Source organism: Passer domesticus, chromosome 18 (genome assembly GCF_036417665.1).
Source record: "Passer domesticus isolate bPasDom1 chromosome 18, bPasDom1.hap1, whole genome shotgun sequence".
NCBI lineage: Eukaryota > Metazoa > Chordata > Aves > Passeriformes > Passeridae > Passer > Passer domesticus.
In genome coordinates, this window is record NC_087491.1 from 9,810,818 (window position 1) to 9,834,061 (window position 23,244).

The following is a 23,244-nucleotide window of genomic DNA, read 5'->3' on the forward strand; positions in this document are numbered from 1 at the left end:
GCAGCAAACCTGAAAGGAACAGCACCAGTAAAATCAGGAACCCACTTACAGAGGGAAGAGATGCTTTGGAGTGCAGACCTTAAAGGAACAGCCTCAGCAAAATCAGGAGCTCAGTTACAGAGAGAAGAGATGTTTTGGAGTGCAAAGCTTAAAGGAACAGCCCCAGTAAAATCAGGAGCTCAGAAAAAAGAGGGAAGGGACGCTTTGAGCTATTTGGTGTAAAATGGGGAGAATTCCAAGAGCCCTGGAGCAGCAGCACAGGGGAAGGCTGTGAAAGGAGAGGCTGGAGCAATCACTGGTGCCAACCCCTGTGAAAACTGGCAGCACTGCTCTCAACCCTCTCCATCTCACACCCAGCGGTGCAAGCAGGGATCCAGCAGGAGGGGTCCAGCGCAGCCCCTCTCCCCTGATTTACCTTGACGACCGGGGGCGTGGGAGGCACCACGGGCATGATCGGAGCGGCGGGCGGGGGCGGGACGGCGGCGGCAGGGGCGGCGACAGGCGGGACAGTGGCGGTGATGGTTGGCACGGGGGTGGCAGCGATGACGGGCGTCTGAGACACGGCTGGAGGGACGTTCTGGAACGGGGCCGGCGGGGACACGGAAGACACGGCCACGGCTTGCTGAGCTCCTTGCAAACGAGAGGGGAAAGGCGCTGGTGGTTACGGCTGGGAGCAAAGAGAACGTGGCACATGGAGGGCACAAAGGACACGGTGCTCGGTGCTGTTATACCCAGGGGACTATAAAAGTGAGGAATCTCTGATTCTAAGGGCTTGTACCATGGGTTTAGGTCAGCCACACACAAAATACTTGCAGCTTTTCACATCTCTGGAATGCTTTTGCTCCTTGGATGCTCCCTGAGCTGCGCTGAGCTCAGCAGAAGAGCAGGAGAGGAACAGTGGGAGGTGTTCACACCATGCAAATGGCAACCACCACTGCCCTGAGCCACCTGAGCACCCACGAGGCCAAAGCACTTCAGATTTGCCACAAGTGCACAGGGTGGGATTCTTGGGGCTGTGCAAGGATGGGAGTTGGGCTCAGTGATTCCCTTCCAAGTCCATATTTTATGATTCTCAGTAGAGCCTCAGCCTCCTGATGCCTCGATGTCTCTGATGCTACACCTGCACTGCTAAAAACCTGCCTACTGGTGTGATATAAAGTGGGACAAACCTACTACCTAATAACCTCCTTCTATGTTTTATCAAAGGATGTTGAAAACATACATCATCATTAATGTCTCTGAGCTTGGATAGATTTATAGCTCCATTTAGCACCTGAAATGTGGGGAAACAGAGGAACAATTGACTTTCCCAGAGCAACAATTAGACCTTGTTTAGAGAAAAAAAAATTACTCTCATCATTTAACTCAGCCCACACAAGGTCCTTTATGAACTGCTTTATTATGCTTGGACATTTTAGTCCTAAATCCATTTAAAATCAATTCTAGGCAAGCTGAACTAAACTTCATTTCCACTGATATGCAATGGGGCACACAGCCTTTTGCAATGGCTTAATAAATCCTTTAATTTTATGATGTTGCAACCATGTGTGTAAAAGGAAAATATACAGGGTTTAGGGAATTAGCAACATTTGAGTCCAAGCCTCTGCTGTGCCAGATTTCTGGCAGGACCCAGGGTGAGCTGTGTAAACCCAAATCTGTAAAGACTTTCCATGCCATGCTCTGGCACTGGCAGCAGACTGGCATTTCTGACTACCTTGGCTTTTTCTTTGCATAGAGAAGCAACAGCACTGCCCTCCCTCCCTGAAGTGCTGCCTGGATGGGCAAACCACAGATGGCAAGATTGGTGTGATGGCAAGATTGGTGTGACAAATGCAGGGTAGCCCTGAGACACACGAGCCCTGAAACCCTGAGTGAGCATCTCCCAGACACCTCCCACCTTCCTCCCCACAGCTTTAACTGTGAGACCACGCTCTCCCTTCCCAGCCTCTTCACCAACTGCAAAGTCCAGCAGCTCAGGAGGTGGGTCAGGTCTCGGGAACAGCTCCCAAAATCCCCTGGCCCTGCAAGGATCCCTACCTGTGCTCTGTGTGCCCGCTGAGGGCTTGCGACCTTTGCCTTTAGGGACTGGGGGTAGCAATTCCACCTCCTCCTGAGGCATCTGGGCAACCTTCTGCAGAAATATCTTCTCCAGGGCTTGGGCCATGAGGACAATGTCATCTGTGGGCTGCACAAAGAAGAATATGAGCCTTTGTTGTGTCACTCACATATCTGAAGCAGTGAGCTTGAAGACCAGGCTTAGAAAACACTGAGGCCCTTCAAATAAATTATGGTATTCAAATGCTGACAATAAACAGATTAGCTCTTCTCCCTCCTTGCTTGCCACTCTCCTGCCCTTCTGTTCTGCTCTAGCATGCAATAATTACAGCCCCTAAGTGTGCTGCATCCAGAGAATTATCAGGAGTTCAGAAGGAGCCTGATAAACCAGTATCCAGTGCAGCAGTGTGGAAGCAGCAAACTGGAACGGATGAGCTGTCCTTCCCTGCCTGCCAGCAGGTCCAAGGGAAGAGGCTAAACACACATTCTGTGGCTCAAACTAATTAATTTGTTTATTTCAGCTGTTCTCCAGTCTGGGTCTATGATGACAAATGACTGGAGAAAACAGAAACAGAACACAAAGAATTTTAACAACCTAACAAAACAGCAAACAAGACCAGCCCAAAATAATAATAATAAGCAATCTAAATGTGTGTAAGTATGAACATATTTATGGAGACAGAGTCAAAGAACAGTTATGATTCTTGAGCTCCTTTCTGCTGCTAACAGTTATTATTTAGTGCCAGACAGTCTAACACACAGCATTAAAGCACCTCAAAACACCTGCAGAGCACTGCATTAAGTGCAGCTCATCCCAGAAAACTCCTAAATGATAATAAAAGGAGTAAAAACTTGCTGTATAACCCCCAAACAGAAATCTACCTATAATTAAAAGGCATATTTGCCATTGTAACTAGTCTGGGGGAAGAAAGAGGCAGCACAAAGACAGCTTTGTGCATTTCAAGTAACGTGGTTGCAATTAGTGGAATTTCAAATCCTTGAAAGGAGGGCCCAGAACCGGCCCTGCTCAAAATGTGCACTGTAACAGGGATAGGTGGGTGTTTTCTAAAGGTTTTTCTGGGCTTTTTTACCTTGTTATAAATGTAACAGTTTGTAAACATGGTGTTGAAATCCTGCATACATTCACTGGCACTCCAGTAATAGTTGTGTTCCAGGCGCTTCTTGATCGTCCCCATGTCCATGGGGTTTTTTATTATTTTGTGATAATCCTGTTGGAAAAACAGGGAAGATGTTATATCTTCTGATTCAGTTTTGTTCACATCTCCCTCTAACCCCTGCTTTTTCCTCATCCCCCTCCCCTCTAAAAAACACACCCCTAAATTTTGTGGAAATTGTAATTGTAAATATATATTAATTTATTTTCTAATTTGTATCTTTTTAGTCTTACCATTATTATGAACCTGACTCCAAAACACACAACCTCCAGTCTGGGAATCAGCATTTCTGCCTCCCTTTTTAAAAAGCTGCCTCTGGCACTCGCAGAAGTTTATCAGGGCTGGCTAAAACTGTGCTCAAAGTTTCAGTCTCTAATTTTAAGAGCATTCTGCCCTTTAAAAGGTTTCCACCTGTTAACCCAGTTTCTCCCTGGGCTGGTCTGCAGCACCTGCAGAGGCTGTGATTAGCCTGGGGACGCTGCAGGGCTGTGCAGTGTCATTTTCTTGTTCTGGATTAGAACACCAAAGCCTCTCTTGCTGCACATGAAGCCACTGGCTGAGCCCAACACCATCCCAGGGGTTGATATTTCCCTTCTAAGCAACCCCAAAACCAACCTGACCAACACAAAGCTCTCTAGGCTGAGAAGACGACAGAAACGTACCGGCAAATTCAGTTTAATTGCATCAACAGGCTGGTAGAAAGGCCAGGCAAACTGATGCTTCCACAAGGTCTTCACCACAACATTTTGCATATATTGCAGCTGGTTGGTCTTTCGGCCGGGTTTGTTGGGATTTGTCACCTCTGGAGGGGGCGGATTCACAGGGCCCTGAGGAGCCTGGATCGCTGAGGCGACCGCCGACATCTTCCTGCTCGGGCTCTCACTCGCTGTCACTGCGGCAGCAACGGGGAGATTTTCTTTCTTCCTTTATGCTCCCTGAATGGGACTGACATCCCATTTCCAGGGTGCAACCATACAACCTAGAGCAAACTAGACAGAAAGAGGGAAGGGTGTAAATACAGATTTTTGAAGCAGGCAGGTTGAGACACTTCTTCTGTGGACAATATTTAAACTCAGGCTCTTTACCCCATTGACTTTGTTCTGGAACACAGTTTATCTTGGAGATGAAACAGTTCAAGACCCAACAGACAGTGGAATTCCCAAATTCAAAGCCTGCAGAGACAAAGCAAGCTTCATGGGACTAGTTCTTGCTTTAGCTGGCTCAGAGAGCATCTTCATGTCAAGAACACACTCAGGGCAACCTCAGAATCCAGTCAGGGAATACAGGATGCAGTGCAGACTCCCTGAATGCACTGATGCAAGCTGCTAAATCCAGTTTCCAGCTCCATGTAAACTGAACTGCATTGTCTCTAGACCCATGCTGCTTGGCCCCAGTCAGCTCACAGGGCTCTGCTCTGGTGCAAGGGGTAGTCTGAAATCCCATAATGAAGAGCAGATGACAGCTGCCAGAGGACCTCAGTCCAGGGAAGTGAAAGAAGAGGCAGAGTGAGATGCTGTGAACTGCTGAGAGTGAAAGGTGTCACCAGAAACAGCCCAACTTGAAGTGGTCTGCACTTTGAATCTCATAAATGTCTTATTATGCCTCTTAGTGCATGCACCTGACTGGTTTTGACCCCAGTTTTATATTAAAGTTTGGAGATCCAGGCTCAAATAATAACTGGTGTTACACTGATATCCCGTGACCTGGCTCAGACAGTGCTGTCATGTTCTCTCTCAAAGACACATTTGAAATAGAGGAGAATACATAAATTGCATTATTGTATTCTGGTCTTCCCTCTGCAAACTGCAGAGGTAAAAATAGCCCAGTATCACTGTGCCTTGTGTAGCATATGGTAAACAGCTTTGCTATGTCATCTTCCATAAACATTGGATATTTCAGCTCACATCAGGACTGCAGCTACGCTTCTCATGGCAAACAGACCACAGTCACTTTCTAGAGGCAAATTATTTCAAATATATTTAGAAAGCAATACAAATACTCTGATATACACTTCTTGGTTGAACAGAGAAACGTGAGCAGGGACAGAAGCTGCAGCAACACAGGAAGGAAAAAGCAGGGAGACATCCTTGGAAAAACCCAAAAGCCTCTGCTTTAATACAGCCCTAATCATCTCTACTGAATATCTGGACTAAATATAGAACATCAACTTACCCTGTGAGCTGCTGATTAGATGAAGGGAAAAAGTAAACACATACCTAACTTGGGGAAATTTTACCAAAATAGCTGTGTACAAACAAACAGATCTGCAGCAGAGAGGGAGGGAACTGCTCAAAACCCAAACCAAACCCCTGTGTGAATACATGTGATTATTTGTGCAGGAAACAAAGTCCAGTTCTCATGCTGCCACCATTTGTTCAACACCCACTGTATTCCAAGGATGGAGAAAAATGCCAGGAGGACTCTCTTGTACCATGGATCAGGCTCCTGATCCCTGTTTTTGGATAACTCAGGAGTCCAGCTTAGCTCCAAAAGGACTGGTTTCTCATGTGCTCATGCTGCTGGGTGATCACCAAGCAGCCAAAAGGGATGCTGGCATCCCCTGGACAAGGAATTTCCTAACTAGAATATTACTTGGGTTTCAGATTTGGAAGAAAATGGGAAAGGATTTTCTCCCAGTGTTCCATTAAGTCAAAGCAGCATCAGAAATATTGCAAAATTCAATCTTCAGATCGAGGGGGGTAAATAGACAAAGAATTAAAAACAACAAAAAAAAAGATAATTAGGAAGTTTCACTCAGTCTCCTTCTGGGGAGCTCCCTGCATGGATTCAGGTTTCTGAGCAACATCCATCATCCCAGAGAATGCAAGGCTGGCTGCAGGTCCCTGGTGACCCCCACTGAAGCATTTTGGTTGCTGTCTTCTTGATTAACAAACTGAATCCAGTGCAAGGATTGAGGGGAAACAAAACGCCCACAGAGAGCAATTCCTACTGCTAGAGAGCATTTGGGTCACAAGTTTGAAACTATGCAGTGTAACTTAAGTCTTCCCCTTAAATAACCTGAGGCTAAATATGATTCTCTTTTCATTTCAATTTCCTCATGTCCTACCTCTCAAACTCCAATTTGATAAGGATTTTTAATTAATTTGTGTTAAATCCCAGAACTGTAATTCAACAAACCACAGATCCATAGCTCCTACCTCTCTCAGACTTCTTCTCCCTGACCTTAGCCAAGGCTTTCAGTATCTTCACCCCACAGCTCCTCATCTGTGCCATGGAGATAATGGGAACTCCTTTCTGCCCCCACCCAGCAGAGAAAACTCTCTGGGACAGGCACTGCCTCCCCACAGGGCCATTTTGATCCTCAAGCTTAAACAAGGCTTGTGCAGTCCACATGAAAGGATGGAACAGTCATCAGTGACACAACTCAGAAAGGATTTTAATTAAGAACATTACCAAAACAAGGAGGGGCAGAACCATGACAGCCAACTTGGTCAGTTCCCTGATCCTCTTTAACTTCCATGCTCCAACACACTGGTTTTTACACCCCAAAGTGGCTCCAAACCTCCCAGCAGCACTGGCATTGAACTGCTGGAGCCTGCAGAAGACAGAAATAGCTACCTGGACTGTCTGGCAGCACTGGAAGTACTGTCCTGCCATAAATAAAGCTTTAATGTGCCTCACTGCACCTTCTACCCTTGGTCCAGCAGCTTCCTCACCATTTGCTGGGGAAGCTGCTTTGATATTGGATCACTTTGTAATTTTTAAAATTAAGAATTTGCTTCTAGAGCCATTCCTTTACCTTTAAAAACTCAAAATGGTATCATTTTTAAGAATGTAAAAAGCAGGGCTATGAGGAATCTGGAAGATGAGGGTAAAAATGCTTTGGAAATGTCCAAAAGGCAATGACTTTAAATTAAAGATAAATTAATCTAGTCCATGTGAAAGATCATTTATTAAGTGAGGGAAGTGAGAGCCCTGGCCATCTGACATCCCAAATTACCACACAAATCACCCAAGGGGACACTTTAGTAGACCCACAGACAAAAATTAAGCAAGCTTCTACAAATTGTTCCATAACTACAGGTAGAACTGAACTACACAGCTCTTGTCTAAGCACTCCAGCACCCTCTGAAACTGCACTGGTATCAATAAATATTTAAACTATTACAGACAGTGACTCAGGACATCACTGTACAAGGGACTGTGCAAGCCTGGAGTGAAGAGTGCCAAAACCAGACACCATGTGCCCCCTCCAGTGAGGGGCTAAGGTGAGACTTCTTTTAGCCCTGCAGTAACAGGCTTAAATTTTAATTTTTAAATCACTACTTATCCTGTTCCTCAGGCTTATAATGTTCAAGTAGCAGGAGGTATTCTTGATTTCTCTGTCTGCACAAGTGGTTTTGATATTGCAAGTTTAAAATATACCCTGAAGTGCTGTCATACACAAAGAGTGAACACTGCTTCTCCTTCTTATTCAATTTGAGATAGTAATTAAAAACAAAACCCAAAACCTCAAAGAAAGGAGGTTTTAAGTCCTGGAGTTTAAGTCTTTTTCTGCTAAGTTGCAAAATCAGTGTGGCAAATGAGACATCAAAAACCCCAGCTAGGTGGGATGGATTTTTCCTTTAAAAAAACCTTTCTTCCATGGAATCCCTCACACAGGGTCAGTCAGCAGAGAGACAGTTGGCATGGAGAAAACATGTAAATAATTCCCTGCACTAGCAGGATAACATTTTCCTGTCTGCAGCGGTGGGGACTGTTTAAAAGCAGCTCTGAAGGCCCATGGAGTGTGCAGTGTGCCAGCTCTCCTGCTGCTCCAGCCAACAGCTCTGCCACCTCCTTTGGCAGTGCCCAGCGTTTAACGGATGCTTTGCTCCCGTGCAGGACCCGATGGGGTTTGTTTTCATTGCAGACTTACAGAAAGCTTTGTGGCAGCCTGGCACTCCAACAACTCCTTGGTTTTTCCCCCCTTGGTATAGTATTTCTGCGTGGTTACTTGGACATTGATCAACATCTGGCAGAATTCCAGCTCGGCAAAGAAACAGCCACATAAATCTTCCCATCAGGGAAAATTATCGAGTTTGAGAGATGTTCCCTGACCTTGCTGTTATCTGCACATTTTTATTTACATTACAGTAGCACACAGAGGCTGGGTAGAGACCAAGGTCCCTTAGCAGCTCACACTCTGCACACACAAAGACCCTGCTCCTTCCTCAAAGGGCTGCTGCTCACAACTCACACTTTACACCACGGTGAGGTGAATGCCCAGAGCCCCCCAGTCAGCAGCCAGACCCAAAATCTGCCAGCAGGGCAGTCAGAGCAGTGTCCTCCAAGCTGCTGCTCCATGCATTGCTTCCCCACACTGGCTTCTTGCAGTCTCCAAAGAAGATTCTCAGTCTCTTTTTTCCCAACAATTGAAGTTTGGTCAGATTTGCCACCACATGCCACTGCCCATGTCAGAGAAGCAGCCCAGCCTTGGTCATCTTGCCCTACTTTCTCTGCAGGACAGGTTTAGCACTACTAAACCTCAATACAAAGTCCAGTAAGGTTATTAATGAGGGTTGTACCCATTTTATTCTGTGGCTGTAGAAATTAAGGGCTACATCAGTCTCCTCAGAAGGAAACAAAATTGTGGATGCCTCCTTTTCCTCCTCCTTTGCCTTCTCTTCCCAGCCCCACACAGGAACGGAACTTCAGGCAGCTTTCAGTACCTACTAACATGTCAGCAGGGATGGTGTCTTCAAACACAAGGGATGTGCAATTTGAGAGCAAGACTTGAGGACAGACGAGTTGCTTTATCAGCCAACCCTGCCCTGGCAGACAGACACGCTACACACAACGTGCCACCCCTCAAGACACTGGGATTTACACTTGGAGCTGGGAATTTGGCTTGCAGTGCCCTATGGCACACTGCAGCACTCTGAAAGTCCATTCAGCCATCCTTGCTGTCTCCCAAATCATTAATTCCACACTTCACAGATTTGTTTTTCATGCATATTATTTTGAGCACCGCCCTAATAACATCCTGAGACTGGGAGATGCAACTGTGTCCTGAGCTCACCTCTGCATGAGGGAGGGGAAAAGATCACAGCAGATTAAGTCAGTTCCTTGGCTTTTGACTTGGTTGGTTTAATGCTTATTAGATTATGCAGATGGCTTTCCTACCCTTGGTCTCTCCTTGGCTATTATAAGAGCAGGTGTTTCCTCAGTAAGGAGCCTGTGGGCTCCTAACCAGTAGGTAGGAATCAGCCAGGAGTAACTGGGAATTTCAAGAGTCTTCAGTTTTGATGCCTACTCAGTGCTCTCCCTGCAAATCACGCTGCTCTAAGATCTCTGATGAGATGCCTTCAAACCCAGGGGTAGCCAAAAGTCACTTTAATAAAAGCACTGGAGACTTTAGGCACCTCAAATAAAGTGATGGACTTTCTGATAATTTGAGGCCAGAGTATTTCTCTCCCCCAAGTCACTAATGCCACAGGAAGCACCTTCTGATCAAGTCTGAAGAATTTAGCTGCATGTCACACACAAATCAAATGGGGCTCAACTGATTTCTAAAGGCTGCAGTTTCAAGTGCAGGGAGTGATGTTTAACACTAAACCAAGTTCATTTTCATAGCTTTGAATCTGGTTTTGAGAAGTTTTAAGGGACCAATGTCAATAATGAATTAGGCATGGTTGACCTTTCTTTGTGCTAGGGAGTACAGAATGACCTCTGGACCTGTCTTCCTGCCCTGCTTTTTGTGGTCCCCTGAAAACAAGGAGGCAAATTTCAACTCGGACTATGTTGGTTTTGTGCAAGCTCCTGAGTTACAGGGTTTTGTTAAAAAGGCTGCAGGAGGAAGGAAAAGTGAGTGGTTACAAAGCTTACCCTGTGCTGGATTCCTGACTAAAGGAGCTTTGAGACCTGACTGCAGTAAGGTCTGGACTCAGATAAGCTGAACTGCACTTGCAAAAAATCAGCCAGGAGGTACTTCAGCAAATTAACTGGGTGGCCTATCATGAAAAAGTTAATTTAATGCTTAGCTGTAATAAATAAGATCCATGAACAGGTTCCAGAGTACCTGGAGTGGCTTGCACATCCAAATGGATGGGAATGGGTAGGTGCTTAACAGGAAAATGCTGGTGGTTGTGCCTCTCACAAGATACACAAATTACACCTTTATGGCAATGGAAAAAAAAAACTGTTGGGCTTTTACATAAGAGATTTGGCATAGCAAGTGTAGTGTTTGGGATATCCACATGTCTGGGCAGACTCTGCTCGTGCCATTTTTCCCCCAAAGGGAAAGGTGGAGATGCAATGGAATTACCTTGTGTGACCCACGGGGCTGAACCCAAAACACCTAACGGGGGGCAGGGCCAGGGAGAAACCAGACAGCCAAAATTTACAGGAGAAAGATCCTGCTTGGAGCAGATTTTCCCTCCTAGCCAGTGCACTGCACATTTATTTGGCAACTCCCAGCACTTGTAGGGGTGACTGCAGCCCCCCAAAATCCCCTGTGCAGCAGCAGCCCTGCAGCTGGGGACACCAGGCAGAAAGGAAGCACAGGGAAGGTGCTGGCACATGGCCACATACCACCCATGCTCTCAACGTGTCAGGAGCAGGACGAGGGGCAGGAGAGCTCGGGGAGGCAGGAATGTGGCTGAGGGCACACTGGAAGTGCAGTGCAAACCACAGCACAGCCAGCAGCCCAGTCCTCTGGGATTCAGGAACCACTTCAAGCCTGATCCTGCAAAGTGCTCAGCAGCTCTCCCCTCTCACTGAGCTGCAAGGTTTCTGTGGCTCAGCACCTCACCACAGAGGGTTTTGCAGACTTATCACCTGCAAGATACAACTAATTGGTCAATCAAGATAAATCTCTTTCTAAGGAAGATTTAAGCACAGGCAGGAACAAACTTAAGCTCTGCACACTTTGTGGTTTCTCTACCTGAGTCAATTCCTTCTCCAGCTGCTGGAGAGAGGTAAAATGACAAAGGAGGTTCAGTGCTGCATATCTGGAGCTGGAGCAATAGCTGGGGGAGCTGAGGGAGTCAGTGGCACCCAGCCCTGCACAAGCAGCCTGTCCCTGCAGCACAACAGGATCCCAGCAAGAGAAATCCCACTGCACGAGGGCAAGGGTGCAGGAGCATGGAGATCCTGTTCTCTGCCATAGCATTTCCTAAAACAGCACAAAAAGAAATTGCAGCCTAATCAAGGAGAGATATCTCCAACTTTACATGAAAGTTGGCCAAGGAGTGAAAAACTTTTGGTGACCCCAAATTCAAGGCTTGCTGATGGGCACAGTAAAACTCCACAGACTCAGTCACAACTTCTGCAGGCTGGCCAATTCTGCAAATTCAGAACTGGTACAAATGCTGTCTGCTGGATGCCTTCTTTGTTATTCCACCTCTCTCTGTTTCTGGAATTAGTATCACTTTAAGCTTCACAGAGGGACAGAATCTACTCTTCTGCTCACCTCTGGTTTTGCATTCAAATCCATGCTTCAAGAATAACCAGAACTACAAATCCATTTCCTCACCTGGGTTTGAACCACTTTCTAAGTCAGCCTTTCTAAGCATCCTTCATGTCAGCATCACCAACTGCTCTGAAAGTGGAAGACAAACTGTGTGACAAGCTGATGTTCCTTCAGCTTGAACTTCCTTCTAACAGATCTCAGTGGCAAGGAATCTTTGAATTCCTGCTTGCCCAGCCATCAAAAAAATGGAGCTGCCACAGCACATGAAGCGAAAGAAAACTTTCACTTTCTGAGAGCTGTTAAGAAACCACCAAGCTAAAAGTGCAGGAGCAACAGGTCCATCCTGGACACACCAGCCCAGTGACAAGCAGCAGGCTGAGGCTGTTAATCATTTCAGAATTGGATGATAATGCTGAATAATCTTAACTTGATACTCAGTGGCTCCAGCAGAAGTCAGCCTGGGGCTGCTTCAGGAAACAAAACTGGAGGATAGAAACAGATATAAATACTACCAAGCAGGTAAACTGCAAGAGGAAACAGGCAGCTAACCTACACACTCTGAGAGAAAACAAAACATAGAGGAAGTCAGCAAAAGAAAGGAGGGATGAATAGAGCAAGGAGACAGAAGAGAAAGTTCCCTGTTTCATGCAGTTTAAAAATGAGACAGATCACTGGCTGCTGTTAAATGCTGGATCACACCCAGACTACTTTTCTGAACTACAGGCTAAAGCATCATAACCCATCTCCTTACCTGATTTCCCCTATTTCCCCTATTCCCTTACAGCCTCCCTTCTCCAAAGCACAACTGCTCCAACAGTGATGCTCCTGACCATTCATCCTGTGCCTCCAGCAAACCGTTTTGCCAATTTCAGGTCAACACTCTGTACTTCAGATAAATTATTAAAAACCAACCAAACTAACTGAAATAAGAACAAAAAAACCCACACACTCTGGCCCTGTCCCAAGTTTCAGCTGATGCATGCACAGCAGCAGCATTTAGGTACAGCCAGTAAAGCAGAACGTGGCAACACTCATACAGGGTCCAGAATTCCTAATGGGATTATTTTACATCTACACCCTCGTTTTCTGCTTTTTAAAGGATGTGATGTGCACAGTTAAACATCTGAGTCCTGAAAAAGTCAGCCCTTCCCCTTTTTAATCAGCATATGGTGCTGTGTACTTTTAGAGCATAAGGAAAAGCCTCAAACTCACTCTGTTTGATTCAGCATGCAGTGAATAAAGGACACAGAGCCTTTCCACAACAGGTTTTGTCATGATTGTTTCATTCTCTGCACTTTGATTTCCAAAAAGAGAGATTATTGGACAGAAAGCTTTTTGAAGAAAAGTCTAAAAAAAGGAAAAGAAAAAGCCACAAGAGCTCAACTACTTCCCTGCTGGGCAGAACATCTCCGAGCATCTGCTGTACCTGCACAGAATTACAAAATCTCCTGTACAAGCCAGCCTGCTGCCAGTTCTGACACCCCAGGCTGCAGGCTGGTTATCCCCCACTTGGAAAATGGGGATATCAATATTTCCACTGCCATCTGCAATTAAAGTCATTAGCCTTTTCCCACGCATTTATAGATTAACCCATTCTCAGTGTTGTGTTTGCACTAATTTTAAAGAAAGAGGGAAAAAAGAATCAAGAGCACAAAGGAATTTGTGTTTACAGGGTGTTCAAATGCCATCACTGGGGTTTCTGGGAACATCTTCTTGACTAAGTACAACACCCCTTGTCATTGGAAGAAAGTGCAAAGCTAAAACTGCCATCTGCTTTATCCCTTTGCCCACACTGCAGCACTCTTTAAAAACATTTCTAAAAGATAAACCACAACACCCAAAAGGTCTTTAGTGGCACCTGTTAAGGAGGGGAGGTTAGATACAGCCAAATTCCACTTCCAGCTGAGTTTAAGAGGCTACAGAAACAGGAAGATCACCTCCTCTTTATGAAATTAAGTACAGAAAGTACTCTGAGCAAAGTATAAAATACAGAGCCCTTGCAAATAGCACTTAATTCCTCTGTATTAGCTATTTAAAGGGTTGTTTCCTGCTCTGTGGAGCTAAGAACCTACACTGCAATTCTCCCTTACACCACCAGTTCTGCAAGGCTATATATCAGCATTATTAATATGATTTACAAGTGCTACAGATGTTCTCCTTAGGGGCAGCTCCATGAAAACATCGACAGACTTCTAATAAACAGACCCAGATCCATCTGTTAACTTGTTTGAAGCATTTCACTGTACAGAGCAGAACCAAAGTGATTCATTAGAGAAAATATCTTCATCAACAACCTCCCCTATACACTTCTTGTGCTCCAACACTTTCTCCTACTTAACTTTTAAATTTGTTTTTATGTATTTAAATGATTAAAGTTACTATTTTGAAAAAAACCAGATTCATTTCAGGACAAAAAGCACTACAAGTGTAGTAGAAATGGATGAGCTGCCACTGGTTTAAATCATGCTCTGGGTTTACAACTACAGCACTGCATCTTTCCCATGCAAAGTCCACCTAAAATCAATACACGACAATCAAGTCAGTTTAAGGGGGTGAAGGATGAAATGAAAGGGATTGAATTACCATGACATAAATATACTGCTTGTTAGCTGAGCCACAGTAACGTTAGACCTGCTAATGGGGCAGGGTAAGAGCCCCACACACCCAGGGAATTACTGCAGCTCTGCAGGCAGAGCAGCACTTGTTCCACCAGTCACCCTCCCATTTAAGACCACCACTCATCCCCTGTGCACACTCCCACCAGCTTGGCTTTATCTGTTTCCAAAGCAATTGAAGTGCCCTGTGTTTGCACAAGCACATTGTCCCGGAATAACTCCGTGTGTTAACTTAAAGCAAACACAGCCACACAAGTACAAAAGGCTCTATGGGCTCTACTACTTCCGATGAAAAGTGATTTTGCTAAGGTTGGGTAGATCCATAAACTTGCTCAGCTATGCAAGGAAGTTCCAGGTCAGCTGAGGTGTGAACAAACTGTGGTAGTTAAGCTGCTGTCGCTCCCTTAGAGAGCATCAAAGCAGTTTTTGAGCTTGAATTAAAACCCCAAACGGTCTGCAAAAAAAGGGAAAAATTTGGATCTTAAAAGTCTATTACCCCTCCCTATGCAGGGAGCAGAGGCTGATCATTCAGGAAAAGGGGGGAAGGTGCTCCCTGCTGTCTCAGACCTCCAGGGAACAGTGCTGAGGGCAGATGGACAGAAGGACACAGGCTCCCCAGGACAGCTCCTGCTGAGAGCACCCACGGCTTAGAGCACAAGCCCTAAGCTGCTCAGAGCTCCTGCATATGGATGAAGCTCAAGTCCAAGGAAATATGACCATGACAGTGTGGACATAAGTATCCCAACTGATTCCCATGTGGCTTGTTCCTGCCCAGGAAAGGAATACACTTTCAGCTCACTGGCTGATCCAGAATGCTCCCACTCACTCAGGCAAGCACTTACTCCAGGGGAAACTCAGAGGAGCATTCCCTCTCTCTTCACTGTGAAGTGCTGCACTTCAACATTATTTCACAGACCCTGAGCACGACTGTAGCAACAACAGAAAAGCTGCAAAAAGCAGTGTTTTCCAGGAAGGAACAGCAAAAAGCAATGCTTTCCAGGAAGGAAGAGCATCCTCCACTAAACTCAGACACAATTCTTACACATGTGCTCCATTTACCACTTTCACTACACTCACAGCACAATACACTTCCTAAACCAGCCTTGCTAAGCAAAAAGGCAGCTACATCCTACAGCCCCTCCCAGCAAAAAGCTCTGGACTGCTAACTCTGCACTTGCTTGTAGCCAAACCAATGGAGCAGGGCAGTTTTAGAAAACAGATTTATCTCAGCGTGGCCGTATCGATGGGTTTTGAGAACAGGAGATCACCAGCCAGGCACCTTTTATGATGTTACACAAGGATGAGCTGAGCAGTTGAAAAGACAAAGTACCAGCAGGAGAAATGTGAATTCTCTTCAATCCAAGCAGGGTTTGGTTACAACAGGAGAATCAGTCACAATGGAGAACATCTCAGCCTGTACATCTGTGGCAGTGCATGCTCTGCATGGATGTCAGTGCAGCTGTGTCAGGAAAGCTCTCCAAGTGCAGACTTCAAGAGTGGAACTTTTGTGGAAAAGTGGAACCTTTTTTTTTTTTTTCCCCAAGAGGGAACACCCTTTCCTGCCCCTGCTCCTCTCTCTTTAAAGGAAAGGCAGGAGCAAAGAGGACCATTCCCAAAGCAGACAGGTATCAATCACATCCGAGTCGAAATCTCAAAGTCTGACAGTAAATGGGATCAGTGCAGACAGGGAAATTTCTTCCAGAAATTTCACCTCAGATTGTCTTTGCTACCCCTGTTGCAATGGTGGTGGAGAGGAGAAAACCCTGCTCCCGGGAAAGAAGAAAAACAAACTCCTCTGACCAGGTCATCCACGCTGCTGAAACCCTTCCAAATATGACAACATCTGCTGAAAAGAGACCAAGGCCTGGAAAGGTGCATAAGGAACCCAAAATAGAGGTGAGTAGTTTCTTCAGTCAGTATCTCATCAAGAAGAAGGGAAAAGGACTACCAGAAAACAAGCACATTACAGAGAATTTCTGCACTGCTCTCCAGAAGAATTTGCATCCTTCCAACACTGCCTTTAGCAACAAGTGGGTTAAAGAGTTTGCGTGCCACAAGAAGTTTTTCACCTCCAACAAGCACTAATGATTGACAAAACAACCCTGATGTCGCAGTAAGATCCTGTGGAATGAGAAGCTGGAGATGCACAGACCCTTCCAAAATGTCCTGAGAGCTCACTGAGCAGCACAGCACACAATGGCTCCCTCCCAACTCCCACAGCTCCACTGCTTGCAACAGGGTTCTGGGCTACTACTAAAGAATAATGTGGTAAATTGAAATAGAACAAAACCAAATCCAAAAAAACACAACACCACGTACAAAACAAAACATATGGCTCATGGTAATGACTGGGAAACCCACTGAGGATTAATGAATTTTGCAAATTAGCAAAGAAGGAGCAACCAGGATTAAAGAGAAACAATCAACAACACTGAGATGCAAAACACTCTCTGTTCATTTATTTAGCAAAGTGTAGTTCTGCCTGCACTGAAAGCACCTGATAGCTTACCAAAGAAGACAGAGTAATATATTTTGTAAAAGTAATTAAGCCTTTGAAATACGAGAGCTCAGTACATCACTCAGCTGCTGCCGAGGAGAGGGATTTGACTCCCAAGTTGTTTGTGCTGTCAACAAGAGCGATCAGGCTCCCAGATTACTCCCGGGAGGAGGAGTGAGATTCTAGGAGTGCAGCAGGGCTTGGCTGCAAACCCACACCCCGCTGCACAGGAGCCTCCCCTCGAAGGGAAATGGTAAATATTAAACAGCATCATTCAGAACATGCAGCAGGTAAAAGATGTTCCTGGGAAAGCTCTGGGAAGCCCCAGCCCAGCGTGTGCACTGCCTTCAGCCTCACAGGGACAGACCCTCAGGGCAGGCAGGCTGCACCCCTGGCCTGCCAGTGAGGTTTGAGGATACCAAAAACCCCCACTAGACTCACTCCGTCTTAAGAGACGAGTTTTAAACACAGAGTTCTTAACTCAGCAAAGAGGCCTCTTGCAGGATTATTAAGAGCTGTGATTTGTGTCACTGTACACATCAGTGCAAAGACACAAGCAGCTACGAAGCCCACAGAAACACTTGCACTTGCAGACACTGACTAATAACAAAATCAGCCTTCTTTAAGACAGTGCAAGGGCAAGGCTGCTCAGCACGCTCACTGAGCTAGAACTCAGACTTCAACATGATTTTCCTCTAAATACTTACTAAATGACAAGAACTAAAGTTTTTGTAAGCACTTTGGTGCTTAAGTGACACCAGTTTTATTTCCAGAAGCCTAATTTTTATTTGAAGATAACAGAACAAACACTCCAGAGTCAGCTTTGAAAACACCCCTCAGACACTTCACATTGCACGTGCATTCTTTCTTAATTTAAACTCTGCATGCATAGGTCACTACAACTAAAAAGCTTTTCACTGCCACAGCTACTGTCTCAGCACTGAAGAGACAATATTGCAATCAAGCTTATGCTGAAGATTCTACAAGACAGTTACCCCCTGCCCAACCCTTTTATTAAACATTGTCTCAAAACACTAAATAAGCATGAGTATTTTTATCCAGTGCAGACTGAAGAAAAAGAAATACACAATCTTAGCATTTCTTCTTTCCAAAAGGGAAGGCTTTGAGGTCTGGAGTTACTCTGCTTCAGCAGGAGCCTCCCAGGGTATTATTAAAAACTCCCCAAACTTCTGTGCTAAAAAAATGAGCCAGGCAGCAGTGTGCCAGTGCTGTGATCTGCAGATCAGGAGGCAGGACCTGCATGCACAGAACACTCAAGCAGTTAGGGAGTTGTAAGCAATACAGATCATGGCTTTTTCTGCTTGTAAAGCAACCAAACTGCTTTGGGGACTTCTTGTTTGTTTTGATCAATGCATATTTATTCTGCACTTGTCACCCAGATCCTGCAGCACATATGGTAGTCACCAAGTCCCCTCTAATACCTTGGCTTAGCACTGTGTGAATTAAAGACAACAGTTTCAGCTTTAAAACTAAACTTCTAGTTTCATGTAGACACACCCCCCAGCACACTCACACTGTACACATTACAAAAATTAATAAGCATATTAAAAACGTGCTTCTCTATTCCCAGCAAGGAACAGCAGGTGTGCTTTGCTAATTATGTCAGCTCCTAACCTGCTATTATTTACCAGTGTCAGGGAACTTAAGATGTAACAAAAAAAAAAGAAACCAAACAAAAAAACCAAAAACAAAAAACAATCCCAGAATCTACGTATAGAAGTTTGAAATATTAGTGAAGCCATCACAGTTGCTCATCCAAACAAGTTTATTTTAGTAACTTTTGGCTCCTGAAAAATCAACAGAAAGGAACATCCACGCTCTGGGACTGTCACAGAACATTTACCCCGAACCTGACAGAACACATTCTCCACGTTGTCAAAAGTCAACAGTGGAGGAAAACACGTTCTGAATTAACACCCTGCGAGACCCAACCACGTAAAGACGCGCACAGACCCGCGACCCGAACACTACAGCTTTGTTTGAAAGTGAAACCAAGCAGGCTACAAATAATGCTCTATCCCCAGCGCCCAGGGAGGTGCCAGACCCAAACAAGAAGTATAAACGGAGGAGAAGGACGGCTGAGTTTTGAAGTTTTACATTTTATTATCGGTAGCATTATTTATAGCGTGACACTTCTATATATAAATCTGCGATCTGCGTTTCTTTTTACATCTAGAAAGCATATCAAGTTTAGGCAGCGAACCCTTGGGTTTCCATTTATTTGCAAAAGTTTGGTAAACACCGGATATTTACACGAGCGGAGCAGCTGGGTACACACACACACACAACAAATAAATGCATGCGGACGCGGACAACACGCGAAACGCGCACTTTCCAGCCCATCATCCGCTGCCTGCTCAGACCTTTTTCCAGCTCCCGAGCCAGCGGCGGGGCCGGGGAAATGGCCGGAGCGGGCGGGCGCTGGCCCAGGGCTGGGGCCGCCCCGGGCTCCGCTCCGCGCCCGAACGACCGCGGAGCCCGGGACCCGCGCACGGCCGGCACGGGGCTGGAGGCTGCCTAGTCCCCCCCACCTTCCTCCGCGCTGTTTTTAAATTTTTTTTTTTCCTCCTCCTCTTCCCTCCCTGTTTTTTTTTTTTTTTTCTTCCCCTCTTTCTTTTTTTCGTTGTTTTCAAGAGCGCCTGAAGCCCTCCTTTTCTTCGCCCCTAATTTTCCCCTTCAAAAGATGGCGGGCAGAGAGAGCGAGCGAGGGAAAGCGAGCGAGAGAGGGGGAAGAAGAAGAAAAACCAAAAAAAAAAAAAAAAAAAAAAAAGAGAAGAGAAAGAAAAGAAAGCAAGCCCGTCCTGCGTTGGGGCGCGGGGCTCGGCGGGGCCGCGGCTGCGGCCGGGGCGTCTTCGGGCGCTCGGCGAGAAGGGGAGGGGGAGCAGAAGATGGAGAAGAAGCGGCAGAAGAAGAAGAAGAAAAGGGTGGGCAGGAGCGGCGGGGCCGGGAGGAAATCAATGGCCAGGCTGCAGCCAGCCCCGCCGCGCTTTGTTACAATTGTGGCGGCGCACAAAGGCTGCGGGGCCGCGGGGAGCGACGCGGGGCTCTCGCAACAAGAAGGAGCAGAAGAGAGGAGGAGAAAAAAAAAATTAAAAAAAAAAAAAATCAGCATTGGCCTTTCCCAAGTGGGTTTTGCTTTCCTCCCCCTTCTTCCCCGGCCCCCCTCCCTCCAGAAACCATGGCCCAGTGCTAGCAATGCACACCCAAGCATCTAACAAATAAAGGGAAAGATTAAATAGATTACTTTGCCCCGGCAGCTCCAGCAACGTTTGCCTTACAGTCCCTCCAGTTGCTCTTCTTTTTATCCTCGGCAAGGCAGTATAATAGATGCGCTACAGCGCCCGAGCGCTCATGCGCCGGGCCGCAAGGCCATGTGGGCACCGTAGTCCCGGCCCGGGCCGGGCGAGAAGCGGCGGCCGCAGCCCGCACTACAAGTCCCAGAAGCCGGCGGGTCCCCCCCGGCCCCCCGCGCCCTCCCCGGAGCGGCGGGCAGGGGACGGCGGCGGCAGGGGTGATGCCCCGGTCAGCGGCGGCGGGGCCGCCCAACGCGGTGTGCCCCGCGGGGGAAGCGGCCGGCGGGGCCGGGCGCGGGGCACCCGCGGCGCGGAGCCGCGCCGAGCTGGCGGCGGGCGGGTGTCCCCCGGGCAGACATGGCCGGGGAAAATCCCGGCTTCCCCCGGCCGCCCGCGTCGCGCCTCCCGAGGTACGAGCGGAGGCTGAAAAGTGCGCCTGGAAACGCGCGTGGGACCCACGCGTGAGATGGAAATCACAACTGCTCTCGCCCCCTTTTTTTTTTTTGTTGTTGTGTTGTTTTGTTTGTATTTTTTTTTAATCGCGGTTTGCATTGGGTAATGCGCTCTCGCAGGTATTACGCAACAACTAATACGAGCTGCAATAAAAATAGCCCGCCGCCGATGCACGCTGGAGTAGCGAGCGGCCAAAAAAAATCCATCAAGAAAACCACAGCCCGATGTAGTTTGCACTGGTTGGTGTGTTTCATAACACTGTCAACTGCTGAAAACAACAGAAATTAATCTAACGTATACAATAAAAACAATGTGAATTTCACCAGCACACCACCATAAAAGCATCAACAAACATCAGCGCTGTTAAAAACACTTCCAAGTAACACACAAGCACAGCCCATGTCCTAAAGCAAATCCACAACTGCAAACAGAAGTTAAAACAAAAAAATTGTTATAAGCCAAAACATGATTGAATTGCTGCAGAAAAAAAAAATATATATAATAGAGCTGTTGGAAAATAAATGAGGGGAACATTTGAGTGCCAATATGGAATAAGGCAGAGTGAGGGGATTTCTCTGTGGACACGTGTGCCAGCAGAGGCTGCCACGCTGCTGCTTCAGACAGCCACATGCTGATGCCAATTAATAAGTCAGTTTATTGTAACCATAAGGTGAAGGCAGTTTTACTAAAAGACCTTATTTCCAGAAGATTAGCTTTAGAAAAACACGACCAATGGGACTGAAATTTCTCCAGAGGTATGATATAATCAGAAAGATTGTACAAGCTTAAGAGAATTCTATTTAGCCAGGCTTGCAGCTGCCTCAGGATGGAACCAATATTGTGCACATGCCTTAGCCAAACTTCCCCAAAAAAGGGCTTTTTGGCACTCAACTTCAAGGCTTGTGCAAATTCAGGAACCAGAGACTTGCTCACAACTCCACCACTGTTGGATATATTTACTGAAGCAGCATTTGGTGTCTCTGCACCAACACCCAAACCCCACTCCAGGTCAGTGTGGGGGACCTGGGCTTCCTTCCTGCCAGCTGACCCTTTTGACTTGACCAGCAGGTACCCCAAAGTCACCTCCCCACCCACAGCACATGGTTCCTGCAGGAGCACAAAGCATGAAAGCAGTAAGAAAAAATTACATTCTTGGTCTACTTAAGGAGAACCACCTTCATGAGCTATGGTTCACAAGCCTGATTGCCAAAAAGAGAGGAAATCCCTTTGAAACACCACCTGAACTCTGCCCTGCCCACAAGTGTCCTGAAGTGCAGATACCTGGGAGCAGGGGGAAGGACTTTGAGCACTTTTTACCACTGTTCTGCTCTAAGCCCATTTTCAAGGCAGTCTAAAAGACCACAAGTGTATGAAAGCATTGAGAGCTGAAGGGAGCCAGGGCAGTTCTTTTGACTGAACTGTCCCTGATCCCACATGGATAACCAGAGTAGGAATTCCTGAATGCCATAACATACACAGACACCAAATCATGAGCATGACCAAAGAGCCCCTAAATGAAAACTGCTGCAGTTCTAAGCATGGGGGCTGGGAAAAGTTGGCAGCTGAAGCTTTCCAAGGGAGGGGGCAGGGAGAAATGGGCTGAGTATTCATTATGAACACTTGGAAAAATGGACTCCATGCACTCTAAAGACTCCTTTTCAGCTAAACCATAATCTGAAAGCTTGGATTTTAAAAGTATTTATATTTCAGTTTAAGACAAACTCCTGCAACAAAAGAAGTGTTGGCTGCAATGTGAGACTTGGCAGAGCCACAAGGAACTGAACAGGGGTCTCCTCATGCAAAGTGTTCAGCAACCCCAGCAACAGACACAGAGCAGAGAGAAATTGGGGAGTGCAGGCAGAAAGGCAGAGACAAGAGAAGCCAGAGAGCAGAAACTCTGTGAGAGCATTAAACTCTCCAAGCTAGCAGGGCACTCACCTCACAGTGAATGTGCACAAGTTCAATATTGGAGTTTGAGCCTCACTGCAAATCCACTGTCAGGAGCACGATGATGAAGGGTGCATCAAAAAATTAAATCATGCATCCTTTTGGGTTGCATGAAAACTGCAACCCAAAAAGGAGTCTCCAGTTACACCTTATCTGCCTTATCTCACCCAGGGTGGGTGTAGGAGAGTTTCATCCCAAATTGTCATGTTCATTATGCAGCAGGCTGAGCAGGCAAAACAATTCACGTGGGAAACTGTCCCCAGAGATTTCACCACTATCAGCTTTCAACCTGGAACACAGCAGTCACTCACACACCTACCTGTAGGCCTGCAGACTTGTGCTTGAAGAACCCTGCTGCATCCTCCAAGGGATTAGGAAAGCAAACATATTTTGGGATCCCTAAAGCCTTCTTTATGCAAGGCAGTGAGTTTAGATAATGGTTTAGCCAAACAGGCACAGGCTGACTCAGTTTGAATAAGCCCCTTAGGAGGTACAGTGAAATCAAATCAGAACAATTTAAGCTCAAGTTACCAAAGCCAAAGTAAAAGCACTTCAGCCGAGGAAGAGTTGTAATCTTTAAATTAAATTCTGAACTGATTTTGTCACACAGTTTCATGCACAAGATGTAACAGGCTGCCTCTTCTGAGGCACCTTAACACCAGCTTCTCCATAAAACAGAAACCTACAGCAGCAGCTCTTAATTTTCCCTGCTCCCCAAGCTCAGAGGAGCATCCTAGATTCACCCAAAGCTTCTCAATTGGCCTCTGTGGTCTTT

The 23,244-nt window shown here is 46.3% G+C and overlaps 1 protein-coding gene across 3 annotated transcripts in view; it reads right to left on the reverse strand.

Moving 5' to 3' along the window:
* Window positions 1-23,244, reverse strand: part of BRD3 (bromodomain containing 3) — a 44,709-nt gene that overhangs the window by 16,042 nt on the left and 5,423 nt on the right. For 2 of the 3 annotated variants that reach the window (XM_064394117.1, XM_064394120.1), the window contains exons 3-6: window positions 3,893-4,219; window positions 3,147-3,284; window positions 2,038-2,185; window positions 416-630 (exon numbers count right to left, since the gene is read on the reverse strand). In XM_064394117.1, coding sequence (XP_064250187.1) covers window positions 416-630; window positions 2,038-2,185; window positions 3,147-3,284; window positions 3,893-4,093 — 702 coding nt within the window. In that variant the 5' untranslated portion in view covers window positions 4,094-4,219. Of the gene's footprint in view, window positions 1-415; window positions 631-2,037; window positions 2,186-3,146; window positions 3,285-3,892; window positions 4,220-20,020; window positions 20,165-23,244 lie in introns of those variants that run through there. The other variant, XM_064394118.1, reaches the window with a different exon arrangement.